The sequence below is a fragment of the Pelodiscus sinensis genome, chromosome 12 (assembly GCF_049634645.1).
Source record: "Pelodiscus sinensis isolate JC-2024 chromosome 12, ASM4963464v1, whole genome shotgun sequence".
Taxonomy (NCBI): Eukaryota; Metazoa; Chordata; order Testudines; family Trionychidae; genus Pelodiscus; species Pelodiscus sinensis.
In genome coordinates, this window is record NC_134722.1 from 45,299,190 (window position 1) to 45,316,663 (window position 17,474).

The 17,474-nt window shown below is 46.1% G+C and overlaps 1 protein-coding gene across 2 annotated transcripts in view; it reads right to left on the bottom strand.

The window, feature by feature from the left end:
- CIAPIN1 (cytokine induced apoptosis inhibitor 1) overlaps positions 1-17,474 on the bottom strand; it is a 21,060-nt gene continuing 3,586 nt past the window's right edge. Inside the window, exons 2-10 of one of the 2 annotated variants that reach the window (XM_075940420.1) lie at positions 16,076-16,122; positions 12,959-13,133; positions 11,568-11,720; positions 7,605-7,681; positions 7,051-7,219; positions 3,306-3,379; positions 2,930-3,045; positions 2,018-2,090; positions 1-1,299 (exon numbers count right to left, since the gene is read on the bottom strand). In XM_075940420.1, coding sequence (XP_075796535.1) covers positions 1,189-1,299; positions 2,018-2,090; positions 2,930-3,045; positions 3,306-3,379; positions 7,051-7,219; positions 7,605-7,681; positions 11,568-11,720; positions 12,959-13,115 — 930 coding nt within the window. In that variant the 5' untranslated portion in view covers positions 13,116-13,133; positions 16,076-16,122 and the 3' untranslated portion in view covers positions 1-1,188. Of the gene's footprint in view, positions 1,300-2,017; positions 2,091-2,929; positions 3,046-3,305; positions 3,380-7,050; positions 7,220-7,604; positions 7,682-11,567; positions 11,721-12,958; positions 13,134-15,520; positions 15,545-16,075; positions 16,123-17,474 lie in introns of those variants that run through there. The other variant, XM_006117185.4, reaches the window with a different exon arrangement.

The following is a 17,474-nucleotide window of genomic DNA, read 5'->3' on the forward strand; positions in this document are numbered from 1 at the left end:
TTTTGAACAAAAGCTTTATTACTGGTCCCAGCCTTTAAAACCAGAAGATCCCTTAACCCTAACCCACTACATGAGCTTATTTCACGTCAGTGCAGGGTGATGACAAATGGGAAGCTGAATTCCATACCAAGGTGGCTCTAAATAGGATGATTCCATTTTTATACATGAAAGTGTTGAAACGGACTGTGAGGTGGGAAACCAAGGGAAATAAACCTGGTGAACAGGAAACTTTTCAGGAAAGGTTCGGAAGCTGCAGGGAGGGGAGGTCAGTCACAACCCTGAAAACATTTTCCACTGTAACACTGGGCAGATAAATAAATACTCAAGCACTTGTCAAAGGTCATTCTTTCAGGGGGTAGGGGAAGGAGGTGGTGGCACATAGCACCCCAACATTAGCATAATTCAATAGTTATTGCTAAGCCTTAATTATAGCTAACTCTCCTCTCTTTAGCTAGACTAAGATATTCACTAGGATTAACCCTTACGTTTCCAAAGCATATTGGATGGAAGAAGGGGAGGCAAAGAAGAGATGACATATAGTTTCAAGCTGCTTGAACAAAACTTTTTCCCCCTTTTCCTGGAAGCAGAGGGAACAGGGAAGGGGGCAGGGGAAGAGAGCAAGTTTTACCACTAGCAGCTTTCCGAGACACTTGGAAACCTATCGTGTTTGCTCAACTCTGCAAGGGATTTTCATTGGATTCTCTTTGTGAAGAGTTCCAATGGAGGCCTTGGTGTACATGGTATGGGCTGACAAACCCGCTCTCGATTCAAGCCTCCAGAAGAGAGCAGGAGAGAAGTGTCGCCTCAAGAGACTTGAGAAATGACTAAGCAAACTCTCACATTCCCACTAGCATGTGCTATGACAGCCAGGACCTGCCAGCATATAGCCACATACATTTGAAAACCCTAGCACTAGCAGAGTCTGTACTATGTACATGATAGGAGACCAATCCTCACGGAAGATTATCAGTTACCCAAAAGTTAATCAAGTCTGATGAACTCACATTTTTAGTTCACTGCAGCACCATGGACCCTCAATATCCCAGCCCACCCCACCCCACTCCTCCTCCCCTTCCCATATGGAAGCATTTCCTGGAGAGAGAATTTAAGGAGATGGGGCACGTAAGCACTGAAGCCAGTGAGCTATGGAACTGCTGTGCTTCAGTGGGGTCTCCGTAACGTCCCCTCTTAGGCATCATGAAGATTGCTCTCCGCCAGGAGTATCTTCTCTCCAGGTTTAAAGGCTGGCATCCCCATGTAGGGGCAGCTGGCACAGCGGAATGCATCACCCAGGTAACACTGCAAAAGAGAGAATCACAAAAACATCAGCTTGCTCCCAAGGTCAGACACAAACAAAAGGCAAAGCTTCATGAGTTCAGTTCTCTTTCCAACAGGAAATGTAACTCTGCCAGGGCAAACCGATCTGCCCCCCAGAGATGAAACCAGCACAGAAAGAATCTACATTCAGCCTCCCGCAATCAGTGCAAACTTAGTTATGTCTTGACTGAGTCTGAAGTAGCCCAGAACTGAATGAACAAGGAAGGAGTTTTCCCGCAGCGTCCCCACAGGAGGGCTAACACTTAGCTGTTCTAACATCCAACTCTGAGGGCCTTCGGTTTCTCCAAACCAAAGCAGAATGGGATTTTCTGAATGAACAAAGATGGCTTTGGGCAGAGGAGACATTCTAGCAAATACTGAGCAGCTTAATGGATTCAAATTCAGCTCAGGGAGGTCATGAATGGGAATCAAAAGTATAGGAAAGTGGGAGGCTTTGGTCTAGCTCTCATTAGAGAGGGGGGAATGTGCGCAGAGCAAGAATTACACCCACCGAAACCAATTATGACAAAATCGGATAGCCCTGCAAAGATAGCATGATTGCTTCTCGGAAAAAATACTATTTAATACAATCAGCCCATAAACGGTAGCAATCAATAACCCACAGAAATTACTGTATTTTTTCAAATTAGTTCACAGATAAGAATACCGTGTTTCCCAGGATAGACTGAAGGATATTTACATTTCCACAAGCAGATTTGGGCTGCAAGCTCTCCTTCTTCTCCTGAGCCAGCTCCTCTGCGAGACCACACGTGCTGCGGAAGAAACTGGACTTGTCCTAAACCTGTTTGCAATGGACTTAGCCATTGACTCTACCCATTCCACCCTCTACCATTTCTCTCTCAGGCCTCCACCAGATACGATCTCAGCCCAAAAGATCATTCCACACAATGGACTTTAGTGCAGGTGCACTCATACACATGGACACCCTACCCTCTCTCACACCTTTATTTTCCCCATAGCCTTTAGGACCATGTAATATGTCCCAATTAAGCACATGGGGAAATGCTATCAAATACCAAACTCTCATTTGAAAACCTGCATGCCATAATGCTCTGGAAGAAATGTGAGAAAGAGCCACAGTTTTAAAGAGAAATCAAGGGTGAGCCTCAAGTGAATCTGTGTATTGGGGGAAGACTAATCATCTAATAGCGGGAACATTTATGCCTGGGATGTAAGTAAACCTGAGGTGAACACAGTCTAGTTACACCAGGATACACTCTTAATATAGATTCACTTAAATGCCATTTAAGGCTGCCTTTAAAAAAATTAAAATTAAGCTAAACTGATTCTCTAGTTGCTGGACTCCAATTTTTATTAATACACACAAGCCCTTGACAACATTTAAAAGAAAGGTTTACACACTAGAATTCCGTTTTTAAAAATTCCCCCCACAAATATTCATCTGGCTTACAAATTTCTGAATGTATTTTTAGAACTAAGTACTGAGATATGGACCTACATGCACTAAGGATAAAAACAAGCAAAACGAATAATTCTTTGGTGAAGCAGCACCAGGTGCTTTTCAAAGAGCAACGGGTTAAATCTGATATGAAATCTGCGCATTCACCAGTACATCAAGTCTCGTACTCACCAGTTTTTGCAGGCTCTCTTTTTACCCGCTTCCTTACAGGATGGAGCTCTGAGGGAAGATGGATCTGGCTTCCTCAGATCTTCAGAGTCTAGCAGCTCATCTGAGTCCAGGAGATCCTGAAAGAGACAACATGGAGGAAGAAAACAACAAAAGTAGGAATCTGGCTCAACAGGGAATAGAGACATGAGCAGCGTGAAAGTCAAAGAAAGGACAATCTCTGGTATCATGTTAGAATTATGCTCCATGCAATCAACCCCCGTAGTATTAGAGGAATTTTTCCACGTGGTTCTCTCTCCACCAGCTCATCGGTAAAGTACCATGAGTGAAAGTTCAGAAAACTTCTAATTTTTGCGTGGAAAACAAAAACACAACTTACCATTCCCTCATCATCCATATCATTGGCAGAGAGCGTCCAGAGTTTTGCAGCAGTGGGGTCCACAGCAGGTTTGCCTGGAACCAAATGATCACACACAGTATGAACCACGCCTAACCTTGCAAGGAAACGGTTCCATCATCACCTTGTACTGTGGTGCCTTTTATCACCCTGCACCCTCCCTATGGAAAAAAGTTACTGCTCTCAGAAACCAAGCACCTGCTCGCTCACTCAAATCCATCTTTAAATTTGTGCATGGAATCCTCTGTCCATGCCACCTCCTCTTTCAGCAAAGATCAGCTATGAAAAAAAGAAGTGACAATATCCTTCCCAGCTTAGCCGTTTTTAACACCAGAATGAGATGTCATTTATGGAAACTGCATATCTTCATAATATGTTCACCTCTTTCATTTCTCGCTTTCTTTGAAATGCAGTCATAGCCGAGCGGGCACTGATGCTGAGAGCCAAGACTGCCGTATTTCCAGCTGTAATTTAATACAGGGCATCCCCACTGTAAGTTGCCCCTATACACTGGTTGCACACTAGCATCGTTGACACTTGTGGGAACTGTTCCATTTCAAGTCCTCTCATTCCTCACTCTTCTGTCGCACAAAAAAAAAGGGGCCCATTCGCGCAAATGGAAGTCATCCGCGGGGAAAAAATTCCCTGCTTTATGTCATTTCACTATGGGTATGTCTAGACTACATGCCTCTTTCGAAAGATACTTTCAAAAAAGTCTCTTTCAAAAAAGAGCGTCTAGACTACAGCCAGTACTTTCAAAAAAAACAAGCCACTTTTTCAAGAGAGAGCACCCAGACAGTCTGGATGCTCTCAAAAAAGCACAGTTTGCATGACATAGTGCCTTTTTTCAAAAGAGCACTTTGAAAAAAGGCAGTATTCCTCGTAAAACGAGGTTTTCCACGGTCAAAAAAACTGCCGTGTTCTTTTGATGTACTTTCAAAAGAACGCAGCAGCAGTCTAGACGCAGGGGAAGTTTTTTCGAAAAAAGGCCACTTTTTTCAAAAAACCCTGTAGTCTAGACCAGCGTTTCCCAAACTATAGGCCGCGGCCCGGTACCGGACCGTGGGAAAAAAATACCGGACCTCAGCATGGCTGGTGACTGCCGGCAGGGCCGGCCTCAGGCCGATTCGGGCCCCGCGCCCCTGAACCCGGAAGTGCCAGGTGGGTCTCTCCCCAGGTTCAGCCTGGCGCGCCCCCCCCCCCCCGCGTGTCCTCCCACCCCGCCCCCAGAGTGTCCCCGCCATGCGCGGCTCCTCCTCACCACCTGCTGCTACCCATGTGCGGTGTTCCATGTGGGTGGGGAGGACGCCCGGGCTTGATGTGACGTGACGTCACGGCCCGAGATTTTAAAAGTCTTCGGAGGCACGTGGCGGGGCCACGCTGGCTCGGGCGGCTTCCGGCCCCGCAATGTGGAAGGCAGAAGGTAGGGAACGGGCTTGGGCGGAGGCGAGGAGGAGGAGGCGGTGGTGGCGGGCTTGTGCAGAGGGGGAGGAGTGGAAGGAGAAGGGGCTTGGGAGGGGAAGGCCCCAAGGGACAGGGTGCAGGAGAGACAGACAAATGCCAGGGGGCCAAGTGCAGACAATGAGGGAAAGGGCAGGAAGGGAGATGTCAGTGGGAGGGGGGACAGGGTGATACTGGGAGAGGAGAGGGAAAGTGCATTGGGGGCTGGAGGAGGAGGTGCTGGGAGAAAGCTTGAAAGAAGGGGTGGGGATGGAGCAAGTGATGTGTGGGGGCAGGAGAGGATGGGGCAGAGAGTGCCGAGGGGGTGGGTATCAGGGAAAGAGAGGGCAAAGGGGGCAGGGGCAGTAAGGGAAGGGGGAGGCACCAGGAGAGTGCAGGGCTAAGGGAAGGTGCAGGTGCCAGGGGATTCTGGGGTGAGGAGGAGGGGAGAGCTGGCCACTGGAAGCAGCACTGGATGGGGGAATCGGGGCAGGCTGGGGAGACTGGGAGGCCGGTGGAAGCAGGGCTGCCGGGGGGTGCGAGGTTGGGGGCAGGGAGCTGGCCGGGGAAGATGGGGGCGGGGAGAAGAAGCGGCCTCTGGAAGGAGGGCTGGATGCAGGCAGTGGGGCTGGCCAAGGGAGATTGGGAGGAGAAGTGGACCTGGCTGCCCGGGAGGGGGTTGGGGGAAGTGGGGCTGGCCAGTGGCACAGCGGGGAGAGCAGGGGGGAGGAATGAATCGGCCTGCGGGGAGTGGGACTGACCTGGCCATATGTAGATCTTGGGACGCTGCCCCTGTTCCCCCCTTGCCCTCCGCATGAGTTAGTCCAGCCTGGGGATTCTATTGTCCCCCCACACACACTCCCCCTCGAGTAGTCGCGAACTGTCTGGCTGGTAGACACACTCATGCAGCCTGAGCACATTTACCAGCCAGGCAGTTCGAAACTACAAACTGATACATCTAGTAATAATACAACTTACCTAATGAGAAGATACCAGACATGTCATATGTCTGGTATTTTCTCAGTTTGTTTTTTATGTGTTTATATTTTTGGGCTGCAAAAAGCAGTATTGGAAAAAAAGGGTTCCAACTAAAGTAAAAAGTTTGGGAAACCCTGGTCTAACCAGCTTTCTGTCTGTCTTAGTCCATTTATCCAATCCATATTTCTTAACTTGCTGGCAAGAATATTGTGGGTGACCATATCAAAAGCTTTGCTAAAGCTGGCACTGGGGGTTTTGGGAGGACCAGAAACAACTTATTTGAATATTCATCATTTGATTAATGAATATGCAAATATGCAAATGAACGTTACCGGTCCTCCAAAAATTCATGACTGGATTTACTGGTCCCCGTGTCAAAAAGTTTGGGAACCCCTGGTCTAGACACACCCTAAATGTTCACTTTTTTTGAACATATTCTGGACATATAGCGTGGACACTCTAGAACCATTTATATCCTTCAAAGATCTTGCATAGCACCCTGGCACATAGGAAGAACAAACAACTGGATTGCCTGGTGTTTCTAATAAAGGTTAAAAAAAATAAAAAACACTCTGAAAATCCTTTTGCAGCTCTCGGTGTGCATTACCGCATAACAGGAAAGGACACAGGCTTCCCTCATCCTGGGCTTTGTTGTGAACCTTTGAAACAGTACTGGAAGTCGCCAATAGATAGAGTGGCTGTTAACACAGACGTTCTTATTAAGCATTCACAATTATTATGCTCTCCACTGAAAAGCGGTGGGAGTTTATACATCATAAGAACATAAGAATGGCCACACTGGGTCAGACCAAAGGTCCATCTAGCCCAGTACCTTGTCTGCCGACAGTGGCCAATGCCAGGTGCCCCAGAGGGAGTGAATCCAACAGGTAATGATCAAGCGATCTCTCTCCTGCCGTCCATCTCCACCCTCTGACAAACAGAGGCTGGGGACACCATTCCTTACCCATCCTGGCTAATAGCCATTTATGGACTTAACCTCCATGAATTTATCTAGTTCTCTTTTAAACCCTGGTATAGTCCTAGCCTTCACAGCCTCCTCAGGCAAGGAGTTCCACAGATTGACTACGCGCTGTGTGAAGAAGAACTTCCTTTTATTTATTTTAAACCTGCTGCCCATTAGTTTTATTCAGTGGCTCCTAGTTCTTCTATTATGGGAACAAGTAAATAACTTTTCCTTATTCACTTTCTCCACACCACTCATGATTTCATAGACCTCTATCGTATCCCCCCTTAGTCTCCTCTCTTCCCATACCCCCCGCACATCCACCAGCCAACCCTTTCCCCTTACCTGATGGAGCAGACTTCTTAGCAAAGGAAAGTTTGAGCTGATGTGAGGAGCCCACTTCAAAGCTGGGTTTCTTGCCTTCCATTTGAACAGACACAAGGTCATTGCCTTGGTAACCCAGATGCTCTTGGGCTGAGTGGGCCTCCTCAGGGCTTAACGGCTGCTTCTGCAGCTGGAAGGCAAGACACAGTGCGTGTTAACCCTTATTTCACTGCCCTGTGTGGCAACATCATCGCAGATAGCAAAGGGTTTGCCTCTGTCTCAGGACGCTGCATTGAGCTGCACACCGGCTCATTCTCCCCGCCTGCACACAGTGGATCCCAGAGCCGGCTGTTGGACAGCGGTGATACTGCATGGCTCACTGCCACTGGTCATTTGAAGGTGCATGGAATAAACTCTTATTCATGCCGTACTAAGAGTCCTGGTTGTGCTGCTGCATTACCCGAAACACGGCAGGGTAGCGAAGAACCAGCAACCCTTTTGGAAGCCTGGACTCCACTTAAAACAGTCCTGAAACGGGGGCTCCCTCGAGGTGGTTAGGGCACATCTACACATACCTCCTTCACGTCCACCAGCCCAGAGAGTGTCAGAGATGTGGGGAGTCTGGCTGCGGTCTTGATCCGGCTGTTGTCACCTGGGAATTGTGACAAGGAACACAAAACAAAGCTCGTTGTTAAGAGCCAGATGTGGTGTTTAGAACGTGAAAGGACTGACTGTGCTTTAGAAGGTGGCATTCCAGCTAATCCCTCTGTTTACATGCTTCTTTCCTAAGCACTCCAGGTGCATTGTGGAAATCAAAGGTTCATTCAAGCAGGCTCTGCAACTCAGATTGTTAAGTAGTTCAAAACTATGCTCTTGACAAATACATTAAGGCCATGAAAGCTTCCCCAATAGCCAAGAAAAATGGGCACTCCCACTTCAAACAGGCTCACGGAAGTCTTCAAAAATACGAAGTCCTAAGATGGCTAAAGTTTAAAAATATACATTAAAGAGCTCATTCCAGAGGGCAGAAGGTCTTACACCGACTAATTTAATTAGTATGTGCGGGCCCCGTGTTTTCCTTTGGGTAGCTGACATTACCTACTAAGACGACTCCATTCATGTCTTTTGTAAATTGTGATAGAGCACCTGTACTGTCTCCCTCCTTATTTAGATGATTGGAACCTTTCAATATTTGCTTAAAGATCAAAGCCCCTCTGCGAGACACTACAGAGTAAAAGGTGATCCCAGACACTAAGAGTTCAAGACCTAATTTTACTTTCACAGAGGCCCCAAAAACACAAGTCATTACAAACAAATCAGCTCTGTGCACCCACTAAGCATAGCTCTCAGTAAACTCACAAGAACAGAGCTGTTAACTGAAGTTAACTCACATGATTAACTCAAAAAATGAATTGCAATTAACTGCACAGTGAAGCAATAAAATGCTAACTGAAATTTATTAACTATTTTGAGTGTTTATACATTTTCAAATATATTGATTTTACTACTATACAGAATACCAAGTGTACAGTGCTCACTTAGTATTTTATTACAAATATTTGCACTGTAAAAATAATAGATTTAGTATCTTTCAATTCACCTCATACATAATGAAAACTCTTTATCCTGAAAGTGCAATTTACAAATGTAGAAAAATGTTACGTAAGTTCACTCAAAAATTAAAACAAAATGTAAAACTTTAGAGCAGACAAGTCTACTCAGTCCTACTTCCTGGTCAGCTTATTACTAAGGCAGAGGTTGCCAACCTAAACCTGAGGAGTCAGAATTTACCAGTGCACATTGCCAAAGAGCAGCAGTTATATGTCACCAGCCCTGATCATCTCCTACCACCATAGAATCATAAGAGCTGGAAGAGACTTCAGGAGGTCATCAAGTCCATCCCCCTCCGCAAGGCTGGACCAATCCCAACTAAATCTCACTCGGCACATCCCATGCACTGGCAGCCCCACCGGTCAGTGCCTCTTCTCCTTTTCCTCCTGCCCACTGTGATCAGCTCTCTCAGTGGGAGACTCTGGAAGGGGGAAGCATGTGTGTGACAGGCGCAGTGGAGAGGGTAGGAAGTGGAAGGATCTTAGGGGGAAAGAGTGGAAGGGGATAGCACCTAGGGCAGAGCCGGGAGTTGAACAGTGAGCACCCTCCTCCGCAGTGGAAAGTTGGCACCTGTAGCTCCGGCGCTGGATTTGGTACTTATTTAAGGAGCCGCCTATTAACTTGTGAAGAGCCACGTGTGGCTCGGGAGCCACAGGTTGGCCACCCCTGCACTAAGACAAACAAGTTGCTTTATGCTTATGGAAGATAATACTGCCGCCTTCTTGTCTGCAATATCACCTGAAATGAGAATAGGTTCACAGGGCACTTTTGTAGCCAGCGCTGCAAGGTACTTATGTGCCAAGTATATTAAACATTCATATGCCCCTTCATGCTCCAGTCATCAGTCTAGAGGACACACTTCCATGCTGATGATGCTCATTAAAACAAGTAATTTAATTTTTGACTGAAATCCTTGGGGGAGAACTGTATGACTCCTGCTCTGTTTTACTTGCATTCAGCCATGAATTTCATGAGACAGCAGTCTTGGATGATGACCCAGCACGTATTTGTTTTAAGAACATTTTTACAGCAGATCTGACAAAATGCAAAGACGGTACCAAGCTGGGATTTCTAAAAATAGCTACAGCACTTGATCCAAGGATTAAGAATGAGAAGTGCCATCCAAAATCGGAGGAGATAAGAAATGTAGTGTGCTTTCAGACGTATTCAAAGAGCAACACTCTGATGTGGAAACTAAAGAATCAGACCACCCAAAAAGAAAATTATAACCTTCGGTTGGTGGCATCTGACTCAGCTGATGAAAATGTACATGTATCAGCCAGTACCCGTCATCGGCATGTCCTCTGGAAGTGGCTGAAGCTTGAAGGGATACATGCATCTTTAGTGGATCTGACACAAATATCTTGTGCCGCCAGCTACAACAGTGCCTTGCTGTCATGGGACATGAGGGAAGGTCCCCTTGTGACGTAGGGGGTATGCTGTAACATGCTTGTGGCTCTGGATCCACTCTGGTTTGGCATTCACTGGTTTCTGTATTGTGCTGTGTGTGACCCCTACTGCCCTATGCTGGTCTGCAGAGACTCAGTGTGTGATTGTCTGCAGGGCCCAGTGGGGGATGGTCCCTGAGGGAAGGCGTGGAGGCATGGCCCAGCCAGCTGACACCTGGGCTTGGTGGTGGAATCTGAACAAAGCCAGGGGTGTGGCAGTCTTGAAATACAAAAGGAAGTATTTCATACAATGCCTAGTCAATCTGTGGAACTTCTTGCCAGAAGAGGTTGTGAAGGCCAGGGCTTTAACAGGATTCAAAAAAGAACTAGATAAATCCACGGAGAATAGGTCCATTAGTGGCTATTAGCTAGGGTGGGCAGGAATGGTGTCCGTAGTCTGTTTGTCAGAAGCTGGGCATGGATCACTTGATGATTACCTCTTCTGTTCATTCACTCTGGGGCACCTGACATTGGCCACTGTCAGAGACAGGATACTAGGCTAGATAGATCTTTGATCTGACCCAGTACGGCCATTCTCATGTTCTTGTGTGAATGCCTGTTCTCATCTTCAGATGATATTGTAATCAAGAAATGAGCAGCATCATCTCTTGCAAATCATAACCAAACTTGTTTGTCTGAGTGATTGGCTGAACAAGAAATAGGACTGACTGGACCTGTAGGCTCTAAAACAAGGGTGGGGAACCTTTTTTGGGTCAGCAGCCACTGACCCACAGAAAGATCAGTTGGAGGACTGCAGACAAGCAAGCAGCAAAACAAAAACAAAAACAAACACCAACGTGGTCCCCAACTGAGAAACCCATATTCAGCAGAACATAAGGGGACTCAGCCTAGTAGATTTTGTGCGCTTCAGCCCCACGGTGGGTCAGTGGGGGGACTGGAGTGCCAGCACGGGGTCTCCAATCCTGGAGGGGAGCCCTGAGCCTTGGGGACCAGATCCAGGCAAGCCAGGGCCTGGGCCTGAGGTTCCCCACACCTGCTCTACATTTTTTATTTTTGAATTCAGGTTTTTTGGTACATAATTCTACATGTGTAACTTCAACTTTCTGAGATTGCACTACAGGACTGGTAGCAGGTGAACTGAAAAATTACTTGGTTTTTTACAGTGCAAACATTTGTAATCAAAAATAAAGTGAGCACTGTCCACTTTGTATTCTGTGTTCTAACTGAAATACATTTGAAAAGTAGAAAACATCCAAAAATATGTAAATCAATGCTATTCTCTTATTGTTTATTGCCCAGTTTTTAAATCGCTTGACAGGCCTAAAGTAGTCTCTCACTGCTCGCTGCAAGGTGGTCATCAGCACAGATTCTAACCTGAGCGTGTAACCTTAGCTACACGGTCACATCTTGCTGCATGTGTTAGTGAGTCACACACTAAGTTTACACTGACTGACATTCTAAGCTTTTAGGTGTTCAGCTTGCCTCAGATCCAGGGCAAGAACAGGGACTCGCTCTTACCTGTTTGCATAGCCACTGGTTCTTTCAGAAGGACACGACCCCCTGGCTTGAGTATTCGAGCTATTTCTGCCAGTACCTCTGCACTGTGCAACGTCACACTGCCTGGTACCAGGCCTGACAGAACCACATCGAAGCTGGACTCCGTATGAGCTGCTGCGAAGGAAAGGACAGAAAAAATACACTTGTCTATCCTCCCAGCGATCCCCTCGCTGATCTTCTCACACATGCATGTAACAATCACACCACATAGCATCCATGAACAATCATCAGTGATGAAACAAGCATGATTATGGTTGGGACCTTACCAAATCCACGGCTATGAAAAACATACCATGACTATGAAATGGTCTGTATGTGCTTTTACCCTATGCCATTCAGATTTCGTGGGGGAGAACAGCGTTTCTTAGATTGGGATCCTGACACAAAAGGGTGTTGCAGGGTGGATCACGAGGTTATTTTAAGGGCGTTGTGAGATTGCCACTCTTACTTCTGCACAGCCTTCAGAGTTGGGCAGCTGCAGGGCAATGGCTATTGGCCAGGCACCCATCTCTGGAGGCAGCACCACCAACAGCAGCAGTACCATACCCTGCCACCCTTACTTCTGCATCTCATCAGAGCTGGGATCCCAGCAGCTTCCGCTCTCCAGCTGCTCAGGCAAAGCCACTGCCAGCACAGAAGTATTGGTAGCAGTACCACAACCCCCTCTACAATAACTTTGGGACCTTCCACCACCACCACCATCCCCCCCCCCCCCCCCCAAACTCCTTTTTGGCTCTCAACCCTACAACTGCAACACCATGACATTTCAGATTTAAATAACTGAAATCATGAAATGTATGACTGTTAAAAGCCCATGACTATACACTTCTCCAAAATGGATGGTGAATTTGGTAGAACCCTAACTATGGCAAATAGCTTTCTTGTATACTACTAGCAGTGTAAGTCCCAAAATAATTTTCTACTTTTATATTTAAAGATGCCTTGGGTGACAAATCATGGAAAATGGTAGCTCACATCCATTAACACTGTGTTTCTCAACCTTTTTTTAATAAAGTATCCCTTTTTCAAAAAAAAAAAAAAAAAATTGTAAATACCCCCAGTAACTCGTTTTCAGACACACAAATGTTTTTTCTATCATTGTGAGAAAAATTGCAACACATTTGTTTAAACAACTTAATCGTAGCCGAGCGGGCGATGAAGTTTTTGGGTGTAAAAAGTACAAAAATAATAAAATGCTGTAAAACTTAAAACAAAAATTCAGTTTTCTCCAAATTTCAGTTGTATTGATGTACCCCCCCCAGAGTGTTGAGAAACACTGCATTAACACACCCACAGAGCACGACACTGCCCTTAAACCCAACCGCGGCTTGAAATCGGATCCCCATTCTTACAATGGGACAGTTGGTCAATATTTTCCACGCATACACGGCTCCCAGGTCCCACCAATGCTTGAATCTTATCCACCAGATTCTTCAGTCCTTCAACAGGGGAGGAGCGATCCCACACCACGGCCACCCGCTGGCCAGCTGAGATTCCATACTCTGCCATGTCACCGGAACCCGGAACCTGATAGCATCAGATTGAGAAAGGAAGACATCAGAGCCAAAATCACCATGACAAATGTGGATTTTTGCTTAATCCAGAGGGCTACCTTCTTTTAAGAACTAGGATAATTCCATTGGTACTGGAATCAGAGAGCTCCCATATCTGCATGTTAACCAGAGAATAAAGAAATTACACCTCTCTAAGCATAATTCAGTTTCTCTCAAAGTCTGAGAGTTGCTTCCTCAAGGAGTCTGTGCCAACCAAGTTCAAGGGAAGGGGAATTTTTTTTCATACCATCTCAAGCTAGAAATGCATATGCAATACTAAGGGTTCAGCAGCCATTTCTGCTTCTACTTGTGACAGTGACCCAGCAAATGAATTAATATATATCCCCAGCAGAGAAGGAGAACATACATTTGAATTTCAGCATCCCCAATCATCCAAATTAAGGCCATTTTCTTGCCTCCTGATAAAGATGCAAGACACAGGAGGTAACAACGCTCTTGTTAATATATTCCAGAATTATATTTGCCTTTTTTGCAGCTACTCACTCAGTTGGTGGCACACTATAACCCTTCTCATCAGTACCACCACCTAGACAATTATTCTGTTGTGTAGCTGCACATTTGATTTTTCCTTCTTAAGTATAGTACTTTGCTCTTGTCCTTATTGAATTTAATCTTGTTGAATTCAGACCAATTCTTCAATTTGTCAAGATCACTTGGAATTTTAAATGGATCCTCCAAAGTGTTTGAAACCTCTCCCAGATTGGGGTCATTTGCAAATTTTATAAGCACACTCTTTCCTCCATTAACCAAGTCAGTAATGAAAATATTGACTAGTACTGGACCCCTGTAATACCCAATTAGAAAAACACTCCCAATTTGACAGCAAACCACTGATAACTACTCTGAGTACAACGTTTCAATCAGATGTACTCAGAGTAACTTGATAGTAATTTTATCTAGACCTTATATCCCTAGTTTACTTATGGAAGTGTCATGGCAAAAGCCTTACTAAAGTCATGTCAACTGTTTCCCCCATCTCCAATACATCAATGATCTTATCAATGTAGGAAAATAATTTGGTTCAGCATGATTTGTTCTTGACAGATCTATGCTAGTTATTCCTCGTTTTTGTGGAAACAGACTAACATGGCTACCCCTCTGAGGCTAAACAACATATATGATATGATCCATATCAAATTAAGTACACTCATCCTATATATTAATCCACTTTAAAACTTAACCAAAAGGATGAAAAACAAAACCAACCCATCCACAGATGAAAGATTTGGTGTGCCCAAGAGCTTAATATACGTGGGTTCCGATGGGCCAATGGAGAAAACACAAGTTCCAGACTCAGAGCCCCTACTTTGAGAATATCCTGTTGTGACGGCGCGTTGGGGTTCCCCCGACTCCTGCCCCCCAGAATGGCACGAACAGATTCCACCAGCCAGTAGAATAGAGGGAGTTTATTGCCTCTCCAGGATACAGCACAGCACAGATGTAATTTGGTTACAGGGCATGCCTAGGATGCCTCAGCCCCCCTTGATATGGGGGATACTGGGCCCCTAAATTCCAGCCCTCTTCCCTAGGCTGTCTCCTCCATGATCCCAGCCAGAAAACTAACTCTCTTCCAGCCCTGCCCCACAGCCAGGGGCGGCATTCCACTTTCCTTTGTTTCTCCCCATGGGGGGTAGCTGGTCAGACAGGTTTGGAGCCCCCTTTGCATAATGACTCACCCTTTTCCCTCCTGGGTCTTGCTACAGACAGCAGAGGTCGCCACAGCCCTAGCAAGTTACCCCCACTACGTCACACCTGTGTCAGCCTTTCAGGTCTCAGGATTGTAAGCAAGAGTGACACAGCTGGTCTCAACTACCAGGGCAGCACATAAGAGAAGTGGTGGTAAATAATCAGGCCCCAAGATACCTAGCCTTTTTTTAACAACACAGTATCAACACACTGAATTGTAACTAGAACAGGAAACCATTGAAGTCTTCAAAGAAATAATGTAACAAACTCCTTCCCCACATTAAAACAATGGCTAGGAAAAATGGACAGATCATGCAATAAAAGGTCATACATCCGAGGGAGTAAACTAGACACCCCCTCTACGGCCCAGTCAAGCTATGGCAACTGAAACTATGAAACTGGCAAAAAAGCCCATCTCCCCGGCTGCTCAGTGAGCTCTGGGCTCCCTACTTGGAGCTGAGTCAACTGGACTCAGCCCAGATCTTCCTCGGGGAGCCCAGCTGCATTCCCCCGCCCAACTCTCAGATCCTCCCCAGGCGTATGGAAGCAGAGTGGCTTTGGGTGTTGATCTCCCTGCCTCAAGAAGCTTCCCCCTTGCTCCTGACAGGTGAGAAGCCAGATAGCGTCATGGCTCCTGGAAGTCCTGGTTCTCACCCCACGTCAGTCAATGGAAGGGCTCCTGGTGAGGATGCACATCACCAATAGAAGGAGGGGAGTGTGGCCATCAGCGACTGCAGCAATTACACAGATGGAATTAAAATGTTATGTAGACATGCTCTAGTTGTTTCATCAGGTGAAACGATTACTAAGGGACCAGTTTACTAGATGGTGTTACGTGCCTAGGGATAAAGAGAAAATTAGCGCACACCTCCTCCCTCCCCCCCATCCTGCTGCTGCCATGTGGTGGGGCCCCGAACCTAGAGCACAGCTGAGCCTGACCCGGAGGGGGCGGGGGGACTTGTATTGCGTCTTCCCCTGCCCCCTCCAGTTTGGGGCCGGACCTCCACATGCACTAACCTGCCAGTGGAGATGGAGGAGGAGCAGGCTGAAGCACAGAGGTGGGCAGAGGAGGAGCAGGCGAGCTGAGGGATGACAGGGGGAGCAGAGGGGGACTACATTGACTAGCATAGCACCCGGGGGCAACTGTTCCCCCGCTCCCCTACTCCCTACGCCACTGGTTTACTACACTCAGGCCTTTTCTATACTTACCCGGAGTTCAATGCTCCAGAGATCAATCTTCAGGTGTTAAAGAACCACTGGAAGAGAGAGAAAGGAAATAAGAAATTTGCATTGCAGAGAGGGACAATTCAAATCACAAGTACACAACAGACTACTGGTCACCTGCACCCCAGGAGAAAGAGGATTCATTAAGAAAAAGACACCCACACACTGGGGTGGAGAGGTAAAGAGGAAACCAATTTCTACTCACAGAGCCACTCACTTTGAAAGACAAAGAAGCGGAATAGTGATAGAAATGTAGCCGTGTTAGTCTGGGGTAGTTGAAGCAAAATGCAGGACAATGTAGCACTTTAAAGACTAACAAGATGGTTTATTAGATGATGAGCTTTTGTGGGCCAGACCCACTTCCTCAGATCAAATAGTGGAAGAAAGTAGTCACAACCATATATACCAAAGGATACAATTTAAAAAAATGAACAAAAATGAAAAGGACAAATCACATTGCAGAACAGAAGGGGGATGCGGGGGGGAGGGGAGGGGGAGGAAGAAAGGTAAGTGTCTGTGAATTGATGATATAAAAGGTAGGGAGAGTGGGATGTTTGTGAGTTAATGGTATTACAGGTGATAATTGGGGAAACTGTCTTGGTAATGGGTGAGATAATTCAAATTCTTGTTAAGTCCTTGTTGGCAAGTGTCGAATTTTAACATGAATGACAGTTCAGAGGATTCCCTTTCAAGTGCAGATGTAAAAGGTCTTTGTAGCAGAATGCAGGTGGCTAAGTCATTTAGAGAGTGTCCTTTCTGGTTAAAGTGGCAAGAAACTGTTTTCTCTTTGTGATCTTGTCTGATATCTGTTTTGTGGGCATTAATCCTTTGGCGAAGTGTCTGAGATGTTTGTCCAATGTACATAGCAGACGGACACTTTCGGCACATGATAGCATAGATTATATTTCTGGATGCGCAGGAATATGTGTTCTTGATCTTATAACTCACTTGGTTAGGTCCAATAATGGTAAAGAAGCGGAGTTCTGCAATTCCACTTTATATCTGCAGATGTCTGTGAATCATGTTTGTGGATCATGGGCCAGATGCATATAGTTTTGTATCCACACACAAAGAAACATCACTGAACTAGAGGAATGGTCCCAGGCTGTAGGGGGAATCTAGCCTGGGAACTAAGAATTGAACTATGAACTACGCTAAGGCGCTGCAAGACTCTTTGTTGTTTTTAAAGTTTTTATGAACTACTTGCAGCACTTGGTGGGCTTGGAATTGTACTTAGCTCGGTAAGGTTTAAAAGTTAGGCTTTGTTTACACTACTCAGCTTTTAGCAACACTAAAAGTCAGGCAGTGTAGCTGCTGTTTGGGCAGGAGAGCACTCCTGTTGACAACACACTGTTCACAACCGCACTTATCTATTTGAGAGGGG